Here is a 25,194-nt window from a genome sequence, read left to right as displayed (position 1 = left end):
TTCAGACCATCCCCCCTAGCCAAGTGGTTTTCTGTTAGCGTAGCGTTCAATAGAATAGACTACGAATGTATGAGATTGACGTAAGCTGTAGTTACTTTTATCTACAGCTTACGTCAATCTCATACATTCGTAGTCTATTCTAATGAACGCTACGCTAACAGAAAGCCACTTGGCTAGGGGGGCTTATTTTTTTACGACTTCCAATGTAGTGACTGCTATATAGCGTAACATCAACGACTATATATCTATTTGTTCTTTCATTCTGATTGTTTATTAATATTGGTACATTGGGAGTCACATTTGTAGCAGATGTTGACAGGCTATATTTTGCATGTACATATTTTTTACAAAAATGTAAATAAAATTTTAAATATATATGGAAATCGATATAACGAATGTAAAAAACATACCTTAAAATGGCTTAAAGAAATTAGTTATACAGAAGCAGAAGACATTTTAAAAACATGTGAATAGTAGGGAGTAAAATGAAGATGTTAAATAAAATAAAAAAAAATCACATTTCTTAATTTCTTACGTACATTACACAAACAATAACATGCGAACACACATACACCCACACACACTCACACACGCACTCACACACACACTCACACACACACACACACTCACACACACACACACACACACGCATCCATTCTACCAATTTTTAGAGTATTTTTATTTTTATGTATTACCTTATTTTTTAAGCTTTCTTTTAATTGTTAATGCCTAGTAATTGTTATGGAAGAGAAGCGCCTTCTAACACAAGTGAAATTTGTCACTTAAATGAAGGCACTTACCTCCAACCCGAGATGAAAACTTGTTTAAAAGAAATAAACAATTTTTATTTTTATTTATTTATTTATATTTAATGTCTTCTATTAATATTTATCGTACTGATGCACATGCATTCTCTAAATTGGTGATAAAATTGTTTGGAACTTGTACAGAGGCTGGCAGGACTTCGGGAGGGTCGCGCTCGGCCCAAGCGCAAAATGCCTTCCCTGTCCATCAACAACCCTATGGAGGTGCTTCGGCAGCGGCTGTTGCTGGAGGTTGCACGTAAGCAAATGCGTGAAGCCAGCCAGAGACAAGCGGTCGCGAATAGGGTCTTCCTGCAGAATGTAGGCAAACGAGGTAAATTAATTCTTTATACTTAACTAACTAACTATAACTAAAAAATGATGACATTTGTTGATTATAGAAACAAAAAATAACATTTTCATTGTCATACTGTGGTAGAATTTGTTAGATTTTGGAAAAACTAGCTGTAATATATATTTCGCTTAAGTTGGCCTGTTAAAATGTTTGAAATTGAACTTCGAACGTCCAACGTCAAAGATAATCGAAAAACATTATCAAAGATATTTATCAAAGGCTTAGCTGTCGCAAGCAATAGAGTGGCTTTCTGCCATGTTTTCTTAAAAGTCATTTCAAGACTTTCCTAATATAAAATAAATAGTAAAATTATATAAATAAAAATAACTGCGTTAAAAACAACCGACTTCAAAAACGGAAAAGTAAGAAATAAAAAAGATTTGATATTATTAATTACTACATATTATTTTTATGTGCTATTTATTAAATAGGTTTGATGTCGGTGCATGGGCTTAATACTAAGTGCTTAGTGTTTGGCACCGACTTCAAACCTATTTAATAAATAGCACATAAAAATAATATGTAGTAATTAATAATATCAAATCTTTTTTATTTCTTACTTTTCCGTTTTTGAAGTCGGTTGTTTTTAACGCAGTTATTTTTATTTAATACTTTTTAGTGTATTTTTCAACACGAATCAAACGAGCCCAAACTCGATAAAGTTGAGTCAATATATTACTGAGTTCCTATGGCCACCTTCCGATTCCATCATCAGATCAGCTCCATCTCATGATAATGTTTCATCGCTATCCAATTTACATTCGTATACAAAATTTCAGCTCAATCGGTTACCGGGAAGTGAATCAAAGTTACTTGCTACATTGAAATTAAGTCATCGAGTACAGACAAAAATGCTCATAAAATAAAAACTACTACGCCTAGCCGAATAAAATTTTTATGGGACCAATTCGACACCATCCCGCATCGAACAAAAAAAGAATCACGTAAATCGGTTCAGAAACCTCGGAGTAATCGGTGTACATACATAAAAAAAAAAAAAAAAAATATATACCGGCCGAATTGATAACCTCCTCCTTTTTTTTGAAGTCGGTTAAAAATAATAATAAAGTCTGTAAAAAAATGTCATCCACATGCATTTTTAAGTGATATGCATAATCGTCTGTTATTGCATTAAAATAAACAACGAGAGTTAATTTGTGACAGTACAATGCAAATGTTTGATTGTCGACTGTATTTTCGTCGAGTAGGTACCTATTTTAATTTCATTACATGGAGTTGAGTGTGTGTTAATTTTGAATTTATTTATACGAATTTGTATTTATTTATGTTTTGCATTAAATATTTTTACCAATATATTGCATATTTTAATTTATTGTGTTTTTCATGCAGGTATCTGGGCGAACTCAATTTCATCTCGCTATGACAACTAAAGGATGCTATTGACCCTTTTCTCTTGTTTTCAAAGCTATCTCCAATTTCAACAACATACGATTGATAATAGTCTGAATTTCGTATTTTTGTTCATGTTGATTAATCATAAAACTATTGAAAATATAGTTAAACGTATTGAAATAAAAATATCTATGTAAAATAGCAGATAAATGCTTCAAAATATTGTATAATATTCTTAATTGGTTGTTTTTAGTTTGTTTTTTTTTAGTATTCTGTTAACGTCCCATTGTAATTAATTAAATTTTATTAAATTTTATATGTATTATATTGTTTTTAAAAATGATTAAGTTGGTGGTATGTTAACCAGCTCAACATAACACCGGTATTGTAATGTTTGTCCTATTTAATACCGTAAATTGAAATTGCTACGACTATCTGTGCCAAATAGTTTTATTTAATATATTTTTATTTAATTATAAGTGATAGTTATTATTATATAATATAGTTGTGATTTGCAACTGTCTCCTAATTAGAATGAATTTCGTTTATAGATAAGTACAGAGTAGCTGTTACATGTATATTTTTTACTCTAAATATGATCTCTATTAGCTTATTAAAGTAGAAAAATTATAATAGTCTATAATAAATTGAATTGCGTTCAATAAAAACGTTAAATTGTTGGTTTGTTTTCATTTATCACTTTTGAAAAGAAGGTGAGTTTCCTTAACCTAAATAACAATACAAACAAAGATTTATGTTGCTTATATGAAAATTTACTCATACATGACGTTTTCATCAATAAAAGGGTATTTGTTTGCATTACTTTCAATGTCACGGTCCGACTGAAATTTAATTGGTAGGTAGTATAAAAATATATTTTTATCCATTTCTTACCCTTTGTAATGGCTTCACAAATTATGGCTCGCCCTGCCTCGTATTGCCACTTTACCTTCTTAATGTGTGGTTAACTTTATCAGATAGTAAATGATAATATATTATTCAATAGTGGATCCTTAAAGGACCTCAAAATTATTTTCATCATTAAGGGACACTTGTTAGATACATTAATCGTAACAAATTTTACTAATAAGTGTTTTTACTCGCTAGTATTCACGTAACTATTTAAACGTAATTATTTTCTTTTCTTATACTATCCTCATCAACTCTGCTTTAAATGAATACTTTTATAGTTTATATAAAATATAATTGCACTGCAATAACAATTCTGGAGGGAGCGAGGTCCGAGGCAGAAACAACAAAAAGAACGCTGTGATAGAGTTTAGACTATACAAAGAAGTATGTAGTATAATTTTCATAAATCACATTAAGTAGTATTATTATATCTTTAATGATGAACCGATAAAGTACCGATAATCTTCGGTTTCGCCCCGATTTTGCCTCAGAGCTGTCAAAGTGAAGATAGTCCATTTAACACCCCTTAAAGGCAATCTGTGACCAATTTATCTGAAACTATATTTGATTTTCCGTAGTGCACTTTGATCCTCAATTCAAAATGGTTTCTATAATCTAATATATCGAAATTAAATTATCAATATTTTTGTGTTAAAGGATTTTCTGAGATTTTCATTTAATAGATGTAAAAATTATTAATAACATATTTGCATTATAACAAGATTATAATATATTCGCTCGTTTGATCTAAATGCACAGCGACGTTATAATAATTATGTAGTGCCGTTGGTTTTTGAGCCACGTTCCCAAAAACTAAGGAAGTTTCTCAATTCGAAGCGCATTTTTTAATTTCACACTAATCGATACTGATAATAATTCATGCATATTTTCTTTAATCCGATTAAAATTCAAAACTCGCTATTTGATTATTTGAATACGCGATTATGAATATCGTTTAAATTCAACAAAAATCTATAATGCTGTACCAGCACTGAATCTTTGGTATATATATACATAGTTTTTTTGAATAAATAGTAAAAAAAATCTTTACATTCCTATACGAAGAATCGATACACCTACTCGTATGTTAATGTGAACCATAGTATAGAAACATAGCAACATAGGTATATTAAGTTGAATATGAAGGTCGTTCGTGTATCAAACTCCTGACACCAACTCTTGATTTGATAAATAGGAATATAACTTACACAAACAATGTGTTCACGTAACATTTTGAATACATTTACAGGCGAATGTTCATGTCTGTCTTCAGCTCTATATAAATGTCATTTATTTTGACTCCTATATCAATTAAAGCATCTGTAGGTTCATCATATTTGCTCAAGGGTTTTTATAGAGCATTTATTATGTTTAATGATGATGAGGTTTTCTTTACAAGTTTAGAAAAGTTTAAATCATATTATAGAGTTAATCTAATAGTTGGAGTGTTCAACAGAGAATTTGATCATTAGCTTCGTCAACGCATATAAGGCACATAGTGATTACATTTTGTGCTACCTACCAAGAGTTAATGCTATCATTGCGTAGAGTCAAAAAAATGTATGTAATGTATTACGTATTTATAAGTAAAAATACATTATAATTTCAGTTGCTGTATATGTTGCTGTACCTAGGTAGGTATATAAAGAGTGCACAAATATCCTAAAATCAAATTAATTACCCCAAATTAGTAAATTTTCACATCAACCTATTTCGTCGTGCTGACATCCGTTCTTTTTCTCTCGTATTTCACTTTTTCCATTCAATCAATAGCTTAAGGCATTAAGAAAATAGATTAACAATTGGATTAGAGTTTCGGTTCTATACAACTTGAAGAAATAAGAAACATCTAATGATTGGATTCTGTACTTTATAATAGTACACGTTGAGAACGGTACCTAGTGAAATTAGAATAACGGTTCCAATACTCTTTTGTGGCCTAAGAAAAGCATTCCTTTGATAATATTAATTGGATCTTTTAAGCCTTTTAGCTCATATTGAAGTAGGTATAATTTTTTTTCGATATTGGAATTACGAGCTTTAATAAGGAATTTTGTGAATTATAATAAATAAAATAAATCTGTGATTATCATGTGGGTACACAATATGAAAAAGTTTTTTTAGATTTCAAGTTCCTACCTATCGTTATGTAGCTTGACAATATCATAAAATGTTCTGTTCTCGTTAACTAAACACAATGTGTGCCCACAAAGGAACTTGTCTTGTTCCACAATGCACAGAATATTAAGCACTACACGAACTTAATAAGGTAACCAGAAATGTAACAAGCATATTAAAATATCCTCTCTTTTTGTTAAATAAATCTTTCACTTCCATACCTACGTAATACCCTTATTTTGCCAGTTATCTGCCCTAAGCCCTTGCTCTAAAGACGAAAATGTAATCGAGGTCTAATAATTGTATTGCAGCGTATAAAATGTTTACACATAAGTAGTCTAAAGACCGGTAGAAATCTTTAAATAGACCTGCTGATTGAAAATAGACAGGATTATTTCCATCAAATATAGCATTGATTTATTTGAAAGATGTTTTTCCTTTGCTGACAGTCTGAGATACAGCATCTAGAGTCGGCAATTAAAGGCGATTTAATTTAAGCGGCACGCTGCCAGAGCCACATGATTTCATTACCCATTCCTCGACACGTTTCGGTACTGAGGCAGCCTTTTCATTACAAATCAATTAAAAAGCTGTTAAATATAAAACTAAAATAGCAAATTGTAACATTAATTTCATCAGAGTGCAGGAAGAACAAGAATTACTAGAACGAGATTATTATTGATGTCATATAATTTTATACAAACAATTAGGTAGGTAGGTAAACTAACATATCCAGGTATGAGGTAGGTATTTCACCGAATAAGTATTATAAGTATTTGCAGAAATTTATGGCCTCAAGTTCATTTGCGGTGGGAGTGCTGCATCTGCAACATTATTGCCGACTACGACATAAAGAAAAAGAAAGAAAGTTAACAGCAATACTCAGCACTTTAATCCGTATTTTTTACATCGGATACCTATACCGATATAATAATATGCTTGACTTGACTATGTATTATATAGTCTATGGTAGAGCACGAGTAGAACATTATGCCAAACGCTTCGCATTATGACGGTGGATAGTGTTACGGCTATAACATTAGATACACGGTAAGAAAGGTGATGATGAAAATGTATAAATTATCTACATTCATCTGTTCAGATAACTCAATATTTTATGATGAATTTATTGGACGAATTTTTTTTTAAAGTACTCCAATATATTCAGTTCCCAGGTGTAGCTACCTACATTTAAGATTATTCACAAAGAGTCTTTAACCAATACATTTAATTAAAGTCAAACAAAAAGTGAAACAGACCAAATCTTGGAGTCTTAAGTAAATACACCCGTAACACAAGATACGTTATTATTGCAATTATAACTTCGGCATTTACAAAATATTTCTGGACATTCCAGTTTGCTTTGTTAACTTTTCTCATTGATGTGGAGAAACGAACTTTTTGAACTGAATTTCTTTGTACAGAGAGGAAATATTTCTGTGCTCGTAGAATTATGAAATGACCTTCTATTTAGTGCTGAAAATTATCGCAGACATTTAAATTCTAACAAAACTTTTATCTGCATTTAGACTAATAAATCTGCCTCAACACTTTTGTGCTCATGATTTATATTATCGTAGTGAGTTTGTATTTACACATGAAATTCTTTATTAACCTTAATTAGCGTTCTTTATTAACCTTAATTAGCTTTTACCGCCACATATTAAATTACCTTAAGCAATAAGCATCTATATGTCGTGGCCATATCGTAGATTTGCTCATTTCATGAAATGGCCAACATAGTTTGATCAGATCGTTAAATCATCAACGTTTCACGATTTGGTCATCGACATTCGGCCAGATCGTATAAAATATAGGTTAGGTTAGGTTAGCACGCATACGTTATGCACGAGCCGAGCGAGCAAAGCGAGCGTGCCGCGGTAGCGGCCGGCGAGTCCAAGAAGCGAATCGCTTTTTAAAAAATAAATAAAAATTGTCGCATTTCGTGAAATGGCCATCCACGTTTGGCCAGATTGACGATCTGGCCAAATGTGGATGACTAAATCGTGAAACGTTGACGATTTAACGATCTGGCCAAACTAAATTGGCCATTTCATGAAATGAGCAAATCTACGATATGACCACGACATATATATTAACACGCAGAATATAGAATTAACTTGGAAGTTACCTAGCCAGTTAGATAGCTGGTCACTTATTATAACACATTTGCATAGCATGCCTTCAAGCCATACCTCCGAGCCCGTCGGATTGGGGAGCGTGAGGTTTTTTCGTTACGGAATTTCTCGATTCGGTACCCGCGCTCAAGGCCCGCGATAGAAGCTATGTAATAGCTTAATAAAATATTATTATCGAAAAGATGTAGGCAGTAGGTGTTAGCAACTATGTCTATGTATATCTAATATTCCATGCAACATGCTCCTCTTTCCATATCTCATTTTACAATCGTTCCCTAAGCTTTTCATTCCTTTACTCATGAATGCTTACCAATACAAATCTAAATATGGATGAGAAATTGAACTCTTTCTTAGGGTTAACGGAAGCAAACACTGGCCATATTAAAAATATATACAACAAGGCGTACCTAAATTGTACGTTCAGAAAAATATAGGTATTACATAAGTTATACAATAAACCTAAAATTAAAATATCCTATTGTAAAATATCAAGTTGAAGAGTTTGATTGCTTATATGCGCCAATCTCAGGAACTACGGGTCCGGTAAAAAAAGTTGTTTAAGGTTAAGATACCCTATTTATCGAGGAAGTTGCTATTCATCATCATGCTAAGACAATAATTAGGAGCGGAGGTAGCAGGTAGGTAAACCCGCGGGGCCCAGCTAGTCGATAACATTCGCACAAACTAGTAAGCTTTCCTGTTCGAGTGATAAAATGGAGTCATGAGATAGGTTTCTCTACCTATGCGTATGAAACGAAAACGAAACATTATTTGTAAGAATGTCTACTACGTTTATTTTAAACAAAACAAACAATAGACAGTTTGCTTTAAATAAATATTAAATCAGTTTACCCGTAAATCCAGTAAACGTGATTTTGATCCTAGTTTTATTGACCAATCAAAATGTGTTGTCAAGCAACGATCATTCTAAACAGAGTATTCATTGTCAGCGTTAAAGTATATGAAAAAGCTCGTATTGATTATTAAAATACATGAAGTATGTGAAAAACATTTTACATTAATTCTCTTACATCGATCAATTTCATCAGCTACAGCATGCAAGATAGCGAAATGTAAGTGTTTTTTTCTAACATCAATGTCAACATCGATTATTCGATCAACTTCTCAAAAATTACAACGGGAAACTAATTACTTAGTGTAAAAACTTGCACTTTAATATAACCACCTTTTATATAACCGTTTCAGTATCAGTCACATGGACGCTCTATTATTCGGAATGAATTTAGAGGTGATGCTGCTACAGTTGTGTGTATTAGGTATGTAAAATTGGACTGAATGTAAAATGCACATTGCATATTCATGACTAAGACTTTTTTTAAGTTCCATCACGCTGTGAGTGGAATAATTTATTAATTAGACCCATCTTATCGTACCTTTTCTTCTTATTTAAAATTTCATTCAGAGATGCCTCAATTAATTATTGGTTGGTGTCATTAAGGATTAAAAAAATGTGGTATTAAACCGTTATGTAAAGCTTCGAACTTTTTTCAGCAGAAAACAATATCTATATTGTCTGATTAGTGATTACCTACCTACAAAAAGAAACAATATAGTATATACCCTACCAAGTACTTATTTGTTTCCTAGAAACCTTAAGTACCTATTTACTTACACAATATTATTTGAATTAGGTAGGTGGCCAATGTTATTACTTAATATTACATACCTAAGTACGTACCTATCTGATATCTCATTATCCGGTTTTCCTATCGAGTAAGCATCATATTGATGTAAGCTTTTTTATTATAAGTACTTATATATTATATATATTACTATATAACTATATAAGGATTTTCATTATTTGGAACTCGTGTTTACGAATCAAATAAATCTAAAGCTCTTTAAAAGTTTTTAAAGTAGTTTTTATGCTGTAGGATTTATTTCCGATAATAAGTAGATGATATTGATATCTATCTGTTGAAAATAAGAACGACCGCAAAAAAAAAGTCAAGTAAGTATTTAAACCTAAGTATACAAAAAAATAATTTTTTTCATCAAATAGAGATTAATCACAGAGATTTAAAAAAATGATCCCCAATAACATTAAACAAACGTCAAAACCTGTTTTTTGCTTTCCAAAAGGTTAGTAACACTTATTTTGGCGATTATCTCATCATGGATATTAATAACTTTTTGTACTTAAGGGCCCTTAGTAGGTGAACACGGCAAAATGGACTGTTTTCTATGAGCTATAATTGAAAATATTGAGAACGTATGTGTGATGGGATGACTGTTTCCAAAACACGATTGGAAAAATTTTCGCTGACCGCCTAACCCCCCTTAAATACTAACGCCATCTTGTATAAGCAACCTATTTTACAGAGGGTTGCGCAAAATACAATTCACTCCACAACGCCGCCCAAACAAAAAATGAAAGCCTCCAAAGAGACAAGCTTGCCAAAGAGCGGTAAGTTCTTTAAATTTTATAGAGATGGCGCATATGTTCATACAATTGAAGCATAATAAAAACGAGGTATGAGGAATACCTCGTGGTTACCTCAACATAAAACCATTTTAAAATGATGCTTATTGTTTATAAAATAAATTATCTGTGATTGCGCAATATTGCAGTCTGGTTTTATGTAATTTTGTTCAAATTATTAAATAATATCTAATGAACACCCGTTCTTTATCGTTTGTAATTTCCTGGTAATCATAGGTACTAGTAATAGAGGAAATGGCAGTCAAGTAGAGACGTCACTATTTAGAAAAACAATAAAATATCTAGTTTTTTTAACCATACCGAATCAAAGTTTGAGCTACCTTAACTGAAAATGACTACGGTTTGCATACAGGAAATAAGATGCAAATAAAATAATATCTGTTTATTATGCGCACCTGAGAACAATTCACATTCACTAGCATTTGCCAACATTTTAATTTGTATAGGTATGCAGTGAAACGTAGGTATATTATGAGACTATGTATTAAGCTCGTACGTAGAGTAGGTATGAGTCAAAATCTATAATGGTCGTTTTAAGCAAATGACACATAAGTTATTTAAGAAGATAAAGAAATGATGTAATCAATAAATTGTTTGTTATAAAAAGGTATGTTATATCATATAATAGGCAATTGGCATAGACATTGGCATTAATTTTGGCATTAATACATGTAACTAACGATTTTGTTAGCTTTTATAAAAAAAATTGATAAGTTTTAAGAGAAGAGAAAGAGAAGAGAAAAATATATTTTTAATGCCATATCTTTGTAGGTTTCCTGGTAAATAATTTTCTGTAAAAAGAAAACTTCTCTTGGCAAACTAGGTTCCCAAAGGCAAAGGTTACCTAACTAAATATAAGTATTTAATATTAAAGGTACACTGTAAAAGACGTAATTAAAAGAAGTCTTATCGAACTCATTGAAGCCGGAGGATGGTCTACTTTGAAGGACTCAGTTAGTGTTCTCGAAAGAAACACTTCTTATAACATATCCCTTCAGAAACATCACGAGGAATTAAAAGCGTTTGTATCTATTACTCTATGAAATTAGTAAACAGCCTATTATTCCAGCTTTTTGATATATAACCTGTGATATAACTTTATCTAAAAGTTTATTTTGATTAATAATTTAATACCTATATCATCCTGAATATCATTCAGTAAGAAGATTTTTTTTATTTACATTTAGTACTCTCGAGTTCCTGAAAATTAAATTAATAAAAAGTCATCAAGATAAGCTGGTTCACTTTCAAGACTGCGACCGAAATATCGCTATGATGAAAGATAAAATAAAGGTACTTGTATATTGTTATAAAATAATAATATACTATAAAAATCATTGTCGCAATTTTATAGATCTGCGCTCTCAAATAATAGGGCTTTTATATTTCAGGACACATTATTAAACACAAATATGCGTCTAAATTATGTTGAAAAATGGTTGTTTGCAAGGGGAGAGGCTTTAGATTTACAGCATCGTGTGGAAATCACACCAGCACCCAGTCAAGACATTGAGAAACGCGTCCACGATCAAGTGGTCGAGGCTTATGAACTACAGACAAAGGTCAGAAACCTGAGTTCGTAGAAATACTTTTTCTGCTGCTAACTACATTCAAATAAGTTTCTCGAAACGGTCGCTAATACAAGATTGAAGTATAATTAAAATTATTTCTCGGAGAATCATGACTCGGCGCTTCTTGATTTTATGTTCACGTTTTTTTTTTCTGTGTAAATAATTCAATTATGTGGCACGGCAATTCCGTATCTAGTTTTAAATATAAAAGCATTTTTTCAATACTATTTCAGGAAAGAGAGGATTCATTAAAGTACTGGCAAGCGCGCTACGCAATAGATACTGCTGATATAAACGCTAAATTAATTAATCAATGTGAGCGATTGAGGGATGCGGTGTCTCGGCGGACCGAGCTGCAGAAATTGGTAATATCGAAACGAAATATTATATCAAAGAGAATTAATTTATGTTTAATGGATAATTAATATACCTACTCAGTAAGTCAGTCAAAAGCCATTGATTTAGTTAGTATTAGTCTTAAGATATTTGATCAATAACAATAAGGAGTGTCTTCCGATATGCACTGCGACCACTGTACATGGTGTGACGTCAATTCAGTATACTGCACAGGTCTATACTCTTTGGCACAGGTATACTGTGAAGCCGTTCCTTTATAGCCAGATATACTGGTTACGATTTAAAACGGAACGCAATCCCGTATTCGTTGTGTGCGCGATGACAGCACCCCTAGTGGCCGCAACTATTCAGGACTTTCATCTGTCAAATTATGTCAACTAGACCAATGTTAGTTTGTGGTGTATTTGTGTTTTAAATAAAAAACACAAAATTAGTAAAAATTATTTATTTTCACAACACAACTTTTACACACACACAGTATATATATTTCACTTTACGATTCACAATATAGAACTTAACGAATCCCTATACTATGACGATATTTTTGAGATATATATTGATTTTCGACTAGTTTTTCAACGAAATTGAAAAAAATTGTGTAAAAAGTGAGTGTGTATATTATACCTAGCGATTTTCTTCCTCGTGAAAAATATTTTTTTCTCTTCACAGCAGCTATCCATTTTTGTCTTTGCTGTAATGTCCACTTTAATGTTGGAAACGAATTAAACTTGCAGGAACTGTTTTTCCCATTGTATTTACAATTTACGACAGAGCATGTACTATGACCCATATCGCTAATTTTTACGTTTTTACTTAAAATTATAAAGGAAGTTAAGAAAATAAAGCAATTTGACTCATGACAGCCCAGAATTAATTCACATTTCTGCCACGTCATGCGCTACGGTCGATTTGCCGTTCCCCACCACCAACTTCGCACTTAGCCAATACTGTCAGCCGCATTTTTTGACGCAGCATTCAAATGAGTGTAATAAAGTTTTCTAGAACATTAAAAAAAAACTGTTTTGGAGTACTGTCAAATTAAAAATATTTTAATTAATATTAATTATTGTAAATTGAATTTATAATAATATAATAAAAGTAAATACTTTTTCATAAAAAAGAACTTTCAGCTCGTATTGAACATTTTCAACACAGTCTAATAAAGTTGATTTTTGCAATTCTTCCATTGTTTTATTTATTAATCCAAACTAATTACAGAACTTTAAAATTTTCGTTAGGCACTGGAGTGGTTTTGACTGATCACGTGATCAAAGTACTGCGAGTACCTTACTTCCTTACCGCGAAAACGACAACTGTTCTCACAGTAGAATATGGCGGCGATTTATGACATCATATAATATACGTATTTCCCTAGGGTACTGCGGCAGTGTACTGGCAGTCCATAACGGAACGAATTTTTCTTCAGTGTGCAGTGGTCGCAGTGCATATCGAAAGACACCCTATAATATTATTATTATAAAAAAAGATTATAAGTATCAAAAACGTTGTATAGTGGAAAGCTCAAAGCATCCCACCACCAAGTTGGGTAATTATTCTTATCCTTTTATTAAAAGGAACTTAATCAACCTCTTTTCTGTAAGAAAAAAAAAACAAATTTCATGATATACGTACGTTGGGGCGTTTCCCCAGAATAACACTTCTGATTCAGAAATGCTTTTTATCATACTAACGAGTTGAAAATCCCAACAGTTCGATTTACACGCGGGAGAAATGCGCGCATGGCTGACTTTTAAAAGGGAGCGCGCAGCTAGGCTCGCTCGTGAGGAACGCTCGCGCGTGGCCGCTACGCGCATTCAGGCGTGGTGGCGTGGTGTCATGGTACGGCGATGCCTTGGAGTATTCCGTCAATTAAAGAACACCAAGAAAGCACCTAGTAAAATGAAAAAGAAATAAATAATATGTTAACATACTCAGTTAGAAATATGAGGATTTTTTATTTATAAAAAAATATTTTAAGTACCTCATGTTATTCTACCATTATTTACCAATTAGAACAACAATGTGTATAATGTATAACCATGTATGTACATACAATTTATTGTATGATTGGAAGTGGAAATACGGCGCGCGTCCCAATAATAATTAAGCCTAGACTTTTAATGAAACGACTTATTTAACCAGTTGTCTGCGACAGAACTAACAATACTGTTTTTTTACATTTACAGATATGAAGTATTAACAATTTATTAGTAATAAAGCAAGTGATACATAACTGCGTTAAAAACAACCGACTTCAAACTTGCACAGTTGCATGATTTACAAATACAGACAAAAATGTTCATAAAATAAAAACTACTGGGCCTATCCGAATAAAAATTTTATGGGACCAATTCGACACCATCCCGCATCGAATAAAAAAAGAATCACGTAAATCGGTTCAGAAACCTCGGAGTAATCGGTGTACATACATAAAAAAAACATACCGGCCGAATTGATAACCTCCTCCTTTTTTTGAAGTCGGTTAATAAAGCTTAGTTTAAGTCGTTATGTCATTGTATTATTATTGATCAAATTGTTATAATTGTTATTGTTCAAAAACACAAAAAATAAATAACGAATTTGCCTTTAAAACATCAAACCAAAAAATTCTGAAATTATTGCAAATATTGGAATAATTGGGAATAATGTAAAATACCCCGTACCTTAGCAAATAGGTTAGTTTGAGACCAAGGGTTGAGCATAAAAATTAATTGAATTATATTTTGAATAAATTCTGAATTGAATGTATTATATCCAAGAATTCTGTGAAGTATTTGATTTATAAAAATAATAATCAATTATTTTTGTCATTCTAATAACGAGACTGTGAATCACTGTGAATGAACTGAGAGAAGTTTTAGCCTGTGGTTTACACCAACTGTCATTGCGTTAAATGTCACTGTCAAAGTCAAGAAATTTTAAATTGCTCGTTTGACAGTTTGCGAGTTTGACACTTTCACAGTCGTGTTGTGTCGGTGAAGTGAGTAACGTGTGAGCCGCTAACATATAAAAGTTGTTTTCAAATTATCCGAAAATACGTCTTAATTATTATAAACTATATATTAAAATAGAAACCTTACAGACAATATTATGTTTCCGGAAATGTGTGGTGAATAAACTGTGCCATAGTTACCAGCATCGACTTATATCTTAAATTCTAGGTAATTCGGATTTTACCGCTGTCTGCTTTGGTGAGTAATCATCTTTACACTTTCTTTTACGTAGCATTTCCAATTATATCCGATAATTATTGTACATTTTAAATGCTAATATTTAAAATACCTTTTTCCATATAGGTTGTACATTCATTCTGTGTATTTATTACCTTTTTCGTTCCTATTTGTGCTACACTAAATTATTTATAATTATTTTTTGCAATAATTTTTATAGTATATTTTGAATAATAATTATAAATAATACCCACCGATTAAACCGGCGTTTAAAAAGCTATATGTATGTAAATCCAGTGTAATAAATAAGATAAATCACCAGAACTACTTAATTAAAAATATTATATATGTATATATATTATAAATGTTAATTAAAATATATCAAAAACATTCAAAACATCATGTAGTATGAGATGTCCCCATTATTTTCTCTCATACAATATATTTTTTTTTAATAACGATGAAGGGTCCTTAAAATACATTATGTTTATAATATAATATATCTGTTTTAAATCATTGACTTAATCTAAACCGTAAGACTTCCCCACCCTTAGCTTAGTACATTATATTATCTTACATAGTGATACTGACATAATTTAGTAAACATTACAAGTATCCCCAAACTAGATATCGCAATGAATCATGCTTAATTATTATTTATTATATAGGATTTGCTAGTTATTTTGAAACAAATTTGATTCACTCATTTATGTATGTACATTTGTTTTTTTTTTCATTTTAAATCCTATTTTTATTATATATTTTATTATGTTATGCCATTATATGTATTTTATAATTATTATTACTTTCATAATCACTTGTCCAGATTTTTCTTTAAAGCGTTTATTTAAATATTGAATAAACAATTCCCTCAAAGATAATGGACCAAGTGGACTCGAGGACCAGTCTTATAATATCTTATTGTTTTACTGTGTTGCTAAAGCGATTTTCTTTTCATTCAATCTGCAGCATAGCATAGCATAGATATGTGTGTATTCTCAATGTAAGAGGTTGTCGTAAAGTTATTACTTTTTAGTTATGCATATATATATATATGTATAATAATTAAATTTCTAATGTTGTACAACATTATACACAACTAGCGGTCCGCCCCGGCTTCGCCCGTGGTACATATTAACGTTTTCTCTACATAAGAACCATCCTCGTACTTCAAGGAATATAATAAAAAAAGAATTATCGAAATCGGTTCAGCCGTTCTCGAGTTATGGAATTACAACGAAAAGTGGCATTGATTTTTATATATTAGATATAGGTACAAATATGAAACAGGTATTATTCAATGAGATTTGAATATTGAGATTTAAAGTATGTACTTAGATACATCTCTGAAGAACAGTCTGTTTAAAAGATTAGGTTTTTTGGGAATAACTAATTACCTATTCCTTGTACATATTTATCACCTCATCCTCTACTAATGTTATTGTATAAAAAAAGGTCAACATTTTTGCCTTATCTTAATTACTCTTGCATTTATAAATAAAATAGTACATTAAAGACATTATATCAACACAGCGAAACAAAAACGTAATTGTAGATATCATTTATGTGACTTTACATGAATATAAAAACGTTGAAGTACCACAATGTATAAACGGGTCCAGGTATCGAGTAGAAAACGCGAAGCAAGTTTTTTGCGCGAACGTACCAGCTCTGTGGCTTACAGGCAGCGTGCGCGGTAATTAGTGCGTTAATCGCAGCGCAGCGTACTGTTGATGCAACTGCTTTTCCGAGAAGCCGATCAGCGCTCGGGAGGAGCGGCAAATTACCGTCAGATATGTATGCCGCCAGCCGGTAATTGCAAGAATCACTCGCGCCGACCAGCGCGCCTGCACCCCTCGTGCTAATGCTACGTACCTACTACCATACGTAGTATGTACCCAATGGTACATTGTCGCTATGTACATAAAGTAAATAGACGTGCAATAAAGTTACGCTCTATAGTTATACGAAGATAAACAAGAAATTTCATTTTCTCAGAACTGAAATTATTCGTGCATAAATACGGTTATGAATTTTATATATGCATGCGAATTATCATGAAAAACCATTATTCATAACAATGTATCGAGAAATAAAAAATATTTTTAAATATGATGCTTTCCGAGATTCCGAGTAACGACCAGTCTACTCAACCGCGAAACTTTGACATTCTTGGAATAACAGTCATTAGTTTAGCTCGCTGTTCGTCCTGGCTTCTAGGTTATTATATCCTGTTAGGTTTATCCTTTTATAGATTCCATAATTTTTTCCCGTCTTTTTTAAGATAGGTATGAGCTTACGCTGCTTTAGAGTTATAAGAAGTCTCAGATTTAAAGTGAAAGTAGGTATAGGAATTTAACAAAATTAATAAAAGAAAAGGGTTTTGCTCATTATCTAACTAGGTAGGTATATTGCAAGCGCTTATACTCGTTACAGCTATCTAAAAGCAACGGATTAAAATAATAAACTAATAAGCATGTTTAACGGCACATTTGCTACTTAACGTTTAATTCCATTGTGTTTATGATAGGTCCCTGTAATTACTAAGAATATGTTATTTCTGAACAATGCTTCAAAAGACAAAGGCTTAGGTTCTATAAACCGGTGGGGCAAGGCTGTGTCGTACCGAGAACTGTGCGGTCAGAGAGCCATTATCCTTTGTACTTTCTAATGTCATGTCTGCCGTCACGACATTTTTATACAAACTTTACGATTCTGGAAAAGCGAAACGTAAACAAAGTCCTTCTGTGGCTAAAATAATGAAAATCTCGAGTCCATTTAATTAAGGCGAACCAAATGACACACGAGGAAAATTATATATGTAAAATGATTATGAATTTGGACATTTTTATCCTACATTCTTAATACGGTATTATTGTTATCTCATTCAGCGAACATAATGAAATAAAATATAATTAATCAATCCATATTTTATCATAAATTCGAAATTATTATTATTGACAACAAAAATGTTAAAAATATTTTTAGAGGTAATAAAATCATCTCGCTTGTTCAGTACACAGTGATTCAAATAATCATTTTTCTGAAATAAGTCCCTATTAAGGACAATAACATAGACCGTATCTATTATAAGATAGCTTGTCTCAAATAATTGCTGCGGGTGTGGTTGTTTTTTATAAAAAAGTTGTTAAATAAAAATAGTAGGTTATACCTATTCAGTATTCTGATAAGTCAATATGTTTGTCTTCCCTGTTCATTTTTGGGATAAGCTCTCAGTCAAAATTGAATGATCTGTAAATCCTATAGGATTAGAGCACCCATATCAGACGTTAACAAATTTCGTTTCAGGATTTATTACAATACTGAATATTTATTATTCGCAGGATGTGACAGCCAACATGTGGTTGCTGGTGGCGTTGAGCGTGGTGGCGAGTGCTTCACCCACTCTGTCCGTGCGCTACTGTTCAACGAACACGTTCCCAAGCAACTCTTCCTCTATGCACTTCACCAAGGAACCCATACCTCACGAGTTTGGCTTCCAAGACAAGTTCAAAAGTATATACTGCTGCGTCAAGGGATATAGGAGCATCGAATGGTAAGTTCTGCGCGCTCATCAAAATTTCATACACGTTGATATGATTGCCATGTAAAACATTTTCGATGAACAATGCACAGGTGTGTGGACGTTGAACATAAAAACTCTTGGAAATTTTGTCCATTGTATTCGCGAATAAAATTATAATCGCCTTTATTGCGAGAACTTGGTGGCGCCGCCGTGGTGTGCACTAAGGACATACCGAGAGTCGAGACGCTCTGATTAATCAAATTCCATTTTTATTCAATGCACTGAGTAGGTACCTACTAACGAACGTGTCTATCTTTTGCTTAAACAATATGCAACAATATAATTCCCTTAGATTACACAACGCTAAAAAACGCCCTCTTACTTATTAGGAGACTAGCTTACCGCCCGCGGCTTCGCCCGCTTTGTCTAAAACCTAATAAATTATATACTAAAACCTTCCTCTTGAATCTCTATCTATTAAAAAAAAGCGCATCAAAATCCGTTGCGTGGTTTTAAAGATTTAAGCATACAAAGATACAAAGGGACATGGGGACAGTGAAACTTGAAAGCGACTTTGTTTTTATACTATGTAGTGATTTGATATTTATAAATAAAACAGTTCCAATATTATTGTACAAAAATAAATTTCAACGATATTATATTGCATCTTTTGCTTTACTAATATACGTAACTATAAAATAATGAAGGTTTAATGCGTCGATGGTGTTCCAGTAAATGCTTATATACAATAAATAGTAATAAGATGCTAAATATGCATATCTCGATAATAACAACTCTCAAGTATCGTAAGTACATTTGTACCTACTCAATGCTTTTCTACTACGTTTCCTTGAGATGTGATTCTTTTGAAATAAATTTCATTATTATAATATTACGGTACACGTTGTAACATATCAGACTTATATACATTTTCGGTAAATAATATACTGTATATTAAGTAAGTTTAAGAAATAAAAGTTGAAGTTGAAGCCATAAATTAATTGGGATAACGTTTAACTTGTCAGAGGTTTTTACTTGGCCTGTGGATGGTCTGTATTGAATCTGATTGAAATTCACTATAGATGAACCTGTTGTTATAAATACCTACACCTGAATGGTAATAAAAAAATGTGTGCGTGTACTAGTGTACACACGTAAGAAGTGAAACTTCTTTATGACCTTAGTTTTTCAAAAAATAATTAACTATTCAAGCAACTTTACAGAAATACGTCGAATACGCGTGGTAGGGATAAGAAAAAGATGGCGCGTAACGGAAAAATGTCACGCGTAACGTAAAAATGTTACACTAAATTTTTTTTCAATCCCGATAAAGAAGTTTCACTTCAAAAAAAATGTGTGCGTGTACACACGTAAGAAGTGAAACTTTTTATGACCTTATTTTTCAAAAAATAATAGTAGGGATAAGAAAAAGATGGCGCGTAACAGAAAAATGTCACGCGTAACGAAAAAATGTTACACTAAATTTTTTCCCAACCCCGATAAAAAAGTTTCACTTCAAAAATGAATTTCAGATGTGTGAGATAGCATATTATAGCTGTAAATAAAATGTTATTAATGTAATTTTTTTTTATTAATTTGAACAATTACAATTTTGTAAGGTTTTTCACCAGTATTATTTAAATTTATATCCTTATTTAGTAGCTCTCAAAATTGTAAATGGATTCGAACTTACATCAGACTTTACGGATTCAAACTAAAATCCTTATCGTACGAAAATTAATAGTATACTGTACAATATAATTTAGTCACATATTTCTGCAAAGTACGCGACGTCAAGATTGTGCACCTGCCCGTGAACTAAGCATGTTCTAAGAACTGCTGATTGCAGTTCAATGTTGTTGTCCCTGTCATCCCTTTCCCTTACAATATATTGTTGTATCTACTATTAAACGACGACGGGTCATAATATTTTCCCTGTTGAAAACAAGTTATTAATTCCTCCGAGCAAATATGCTTAGAATTTAAATGCACGCAGTTTAGTTTTAAATGTACTATGGATTAGCATTTAGGAGGGACTATGTGTAGGATTGAACAATTTACGAAATAGGTTCACGTTTATCCTGTAATACCTCAATATGATTTCCTCGTATAGGTATTAGTTACCTCTCTATATAATTAAAAAATGTTACCTCCCTAATATGAATCCAAGAAGGAAAGTTTTGAAATCTATGTAGATTTACCCAAAACAACTATACTTCTACACAAATTACATATATATCGTTTTATATTTTGAACTTATCACTAAAAAGTAAATGAACTATCAGCAATTAATCAATTAGCGAATGCACACATTATATCCATTTCGCTGAGCTAACACTTTTGCACTTGCGATAACTATAACAATGTATACTGACAAGCTGGTTATATTGGTTAACGCATTAGTTGAGTGTTTATTGTAGCGGATATCCATCGAAGTGATATTGCGATTGCTAGGAATCGATACATTTATCCGTAACTCTACGTTATATACGAAGATTACATTCAGCTAAGTGAAGCAGTGAACTATACATTTAATTTCTCAGGGGCATGAATATATAAGAATATACATAATTCTCTGGATTGCTAATCAAATTGCTCTCGTTACATTTAATATGAAAATTATGCATGTGACGTTGGACTACACCAGTACGACACTGTATATGATAATATTTAATCATTTCAATAACATTACCGTATGCTATATTCGACGAAGGGAATGCTAATTGTTATTTGCAATTATCTCACTGCTGCACCGCACCTTGCGTTGAATATGAAGTCTATATTAAAATATTTTATAGTACAAGTTATACAAAATATTATACTTATGTTGGATTCGAATACGTTTTGTTTAAATTATTAAAGATGTGTTTCTAAAAGTAATCTTAGTATTTCACCTCCTCCAAAGTTAACGGCACTGGCCTAGAAGTGGATGAAATCTCTATACACAAATAGTGTTTTTTTTTTATTGTTTATGTAAGTTTGTATGGTTTAAATATGTTGCACGAATTCTAGAGTATTGTAAACATTTTTTGCGAATGGGCGGAGTTTTGAGCCTAGTCTCCGCCCCGTTGTTTCATAAATAGATTTTTTTAACGAATAGAATTTGGTACTACAATCAAATTAATTGGATCAATTTTACATCTTGTACTGAGATTTTTCGGCTTAATGTACAGTTGTAGTCATTAAGTCTGGAAAAAAATGATAAAATAGAAAGTTTGCTATGGTCATAATATATTGTTTTACCCATAATTTTTTTTTTAAGTTGCTCTTGAGTTTATGTGTAACTTGTAAGTAACCCCCTAGCGTCAGCTAAAAAATCTGTCAAGTACGAGTCGGACTCCAGTACAAAGCGAAACATATTTATCATTTAGTTATAAAAAATTACATTTCGACTCAAGTAAATATTTACGGTCTACGTTAGTAAACAGTAGGTACAAATTAATGCGTATTGCGTCATCAATATTTATATCATAAATTGTATAATTAGTAATAGAATCGGAATTCAATGATAGCATAATCGTTAATCTCAATGTATCAGTTATATTAGCAACGAGTTGGTTTGCACCACATTAAATTCAATTGCGTGACTCAGTACATTTTGTGATATGAAGCTCTAGGCCGCCGGACCATTGGATTATGTCATTATCCATTTGTACAGACTTGCGAAATTGCAAAGTATATTATTATTAAGTTCTTAGAAGAGATACACATTACATGTGTGTATCAAGTCACCAAGTGTTTACAAGTGAAACACGAATGCAAAGTGAAATAAATTGCGTCCATTAAACGTTGTTTAATTGTATCTCAGAAGGGATATTAATCTTAACATTAGTTAGATTGATCTACATTACTCAAAAGAAATAGTCCGTTGGGCCAACTATCTATTTGCATAATGTTTCTTATAAAACTGATCAAATTAGCACCAACGCATAACCATACGAGCTTAAAAGAATTTTCAACTCTGCCGGACATCGTACCATCACAAACATTTGGACGTGAGAATGAAAATCGTTATTTTCGGAAGCGCTAGTACAAATAGAAGGGCCGCGTTTTTACTAACGATATGATGTGCAAACATACGAGTCGCGTGGGGTAATACATTATTGTAGCTACCGACGTCACACTTCGCTGTAATAATGACTCGCTTGCGCACGTGGCCGTTTATTTACCGGTACAGTTTCCGAGAACTTAGCGAAACGTCTCGTTATCCATTGTATCTTTTTTTAGCCAAATCGCAGAATAATATTCGCTTAGACTATCGGCGGGGCGGAGCTTGCGCTGATTTGGGTCGTGACATCGCCAATGTTTTGTTATCATCCATAAGGAAAATTTCTTTATTGCGTATGTAAGTGATAGAAGTTTTCAGGCGAGTAACCGTGTAATGTATAATTGATGGCTGGAAAAGAAGCTATTGATAACCTGGTTATGAGTAATCCTGAAAATGAATATGAAGAAACTCTGTTGTTACTGATTTGATTTACCCATTTACCAATGTTTATGTATTCAGGAGCATTTCATCTCATAAAAATACCACATTATTTACTAACTGAAGGCATTAAGTCTGTAATTATAAAACTAGTATCGAGAATTGAAATGTTTATACATTTTCTTTCAATTTGTTTCAATTTTATCGATGTAGACAACGACTTTACGCAGAAACTGAATGAGTCATTCGTGTAAAATTAATCTTATTCCACGAAAATTGTTTGAATTTTTTTACTTTCGCGTATGTTTTAATATGTTTACTGATAAAAGAAATATTCTTATGATATCCTATCCAATTTTTCGTTAAATCTTCACTCCAAATGTTATAAGTACGTTACTTAAAGATACTACAATCTACATGAATGGAGCAACATGCTGAGTTGATGATGAACCTTTTTTTTTTCCTTTTACGAGTACAATGATGATTGAATTAGATTCAAGATGAGGTCGTTACGTTTATCTGTTAGGTAATTTAAAATATTTGTAGGTTTGTGTGCATTCTTGCGTTGTCATTCTGTTTAAATCATAGCTCGTAAAGCACTTTTATTTGCTCCACTCTTACTTTCTCTTGCTTTTTATCTATCACGAAATCTGTAATCTTGTTTCATAATGTCTCGAATGTACATTTACATATATCTGAAGCGTGCGTTATCTTCACATCTTCACATCTATGATCTAGCGATCAATCTGTAGTAATACATATTCACATAAGTACTTCGAATCCAACCACTATCGTTATCGGCCTCGTGTATATCTTAGCGTTCCTGGGAGGCTATTGTGCATCGCGTTATCAACAGGATAACATATGATAAGGCAAATTGGCGTGCCCAATTTGCAATAAGTGTAGAAGTCGTTCAGTGTACCGTTGCATCGTTGGGTTGACAAAAGGCGCTGTAAGTACCTGGCTGCGAAGGTATCGCACGTCGCCGCAAACCTGTATTGTGACGGTTCCCGGAAGGCGCTTTGTTGCGCACCGCTGCCTCCCCCCACTCGTCCCCGCGGCCTGCATCGCCCGCGCAGCCTCATTCGCCCTGCAATACTGTCCATGGGAATCTCATCCGTCCCTTTCTTACCTCTCGAAACATCGCCTGTCACTTTTGAAGGGCCCATATAATATAACGTTTTGATATTGCGCTTATGATTCGCTTTGACAAATGGCTATTAACAATGCGCCCGTGAACAATAGATTATCGAGGGGCAGCAGCTGCTCTTTGTAGGTAAATAAAAGCACTATTTAATTTGCTTGCGTATCATAACAACGTCCGTGTCTCTCTCTTTATTATTTAATCGTCAAACAACGATGACACAGTATAATTAATTGATTAAATACTTACTCTACTTCGAACTGATATATTCCCAACTGGTCATCCCTGTTTTGCTGTTGCTTAAATTCAATAGGGACCACCCAGATCAGTACATAATATTATAATTAAAAATGTCATTATAAAAATATGATTTACTTGGAAATCCTTTTTTGATTTTTTTGATATTATTGAAGTATTTTGAGATATTTAGAATCTTAGTTGAATGGCATAGTATACACACGAACATTCAGTCTATCGTAAATAGCTTATTTGGCTTAAATAAACGACATAAATGTCAAAGCAGTATGAGTAAAGCCATATCATACTCGCAAACCGTCAATGTGTTAATAAAGGTGTTCACAAACGTCGTTCCCAATCCAACACTTAAATGAAGTGGCCATAAAATATACAAAACATCCATAGACGTCCAACCGTGTCCCAAACAAAAAAAGTGGAAATCTTGTCTTGACATGTTAAAGCGAGTCGATTTGTTGAACCGATTATTTTCAAAGTCTTTACAACTGACCGCCCAGAACAGGTAAGGATGTTTTGTTTTACAAATTCGTTGATTGTCTTATCAGTAAACAAGCGATATTTAACGTCCCTTAACGGAAGCAATGTGTATTAAAAGTGTCACT

General features: G+C 32.4%; 3 protein-coding genes across 3 annotated transcripts in view; all 3 read left to right on the top strand.

Annotated features, from left to right (window-relative positions):
• LOC123702481 (diuretic hormone 45) overlaps positions 1 to 3,163 on the top strand; it is a 39,717-nt gene extending 36,554 nt beyond the window's left edge. The window contains exons 5-6 of the mRNA XM_045650256.1: positions 951 to 1,137; positions 2,509 to 3,163. Coding sequence (XP_045506212.1) covers positions 951 to 1,137; positions 2,509 to 2,549 — 228 coding nt within the window. The 3' untranslated portion in view covers positions 2,550 to 3,163. The remainder of the gene's footprint in view (positions 1 to 950; positions 1,138 to 2,508) is intronic.
• Positions 3,164 to 11,142: 7,979 nt separating this feature from the next.
• LOC123705714 (dynein regulatory complex protein 9-like) lies at positions 11,143 to 13,985 on the top strand. The gene is made up of 5 exons (XM_045654681.1): positions 11,143 to 11,164; positions 11,331 to 11,436; positions 11,535 to 11,705; positions 11,948 to 12,079; positions 13,782 to 13,985. The coding sequence occupies exons 2-5, from the start codon at positions 11,416 to 11,418 to the stop codon at positions 13,983 to 13,985; spliced, it is 528 nt and encodes a 175-aa protein (XP_045510637.1). The 5' UTR covers positions 11,143 to 11,164; positions 11,331 to 11,415.
• A 1,042-nt stretch (positions 13,986 to 15,027) lies between these two features.
• The window catches only part of LOC123701508, a 46,282-nt gene continuing 36,115 nt past the window's right edge, over positions 15,028 to 25,194 (top strand). Inside the window, exons 1-2 of the mRNA XM_045649012.1 lie at positions 15,028 to 15,262; positions 18,586 to 18,797. Of these exons, the coding sequence (XP_045504968.1) occupies positions 18,601 to 18,797 (197 nt within the window). The 5' untranslated portion in view covers positions 15,028 to 15,262; positions 18,586 to 18,600. The remainder of the gene's footprint in view (positions 15,263 to 18,585; positions 18,798 to 25,194) is intronic.

Source organism: Colias croceus, chromosome 2, assembly GCF_905220415.1.
Source record: "Colias croceus chromosome 2, ilColCroc2.1".
Classification (NCBI taxonomy): Eukaryota; Metazoa; Arthropoda; class Insecta; order Lepidoptera; family Pieridae; genus Colias; species Colias croceus.
The sequence above is the reverse complement of the archived record's forward strand: the minus strand, read 5'-3'. Positions and strand labels throughout refer to the sequence as shown.

Bases quoted from the DNA above. Each gene is read 5' to 3' on its own strand.
- LOC123705714 (XM_045654681.1), top strand. From the start codon at position 11,416: ATGATGAAAGATAAAATAAAG. The intron at 11,437-11,534 runs GTACTTGTATAT...TTTATATTTCAG, and splicing joins TGATGAAAGATAAAATAAAG to GACACATTATTAAACACAAA. The intron at 11,706-11,947 runs GTCAGAAACCTG...ATACTATTTCAG, and splicing joins CTTATGAACTACAGACAAAG to GAAAGAGAGGATTCATTAAA.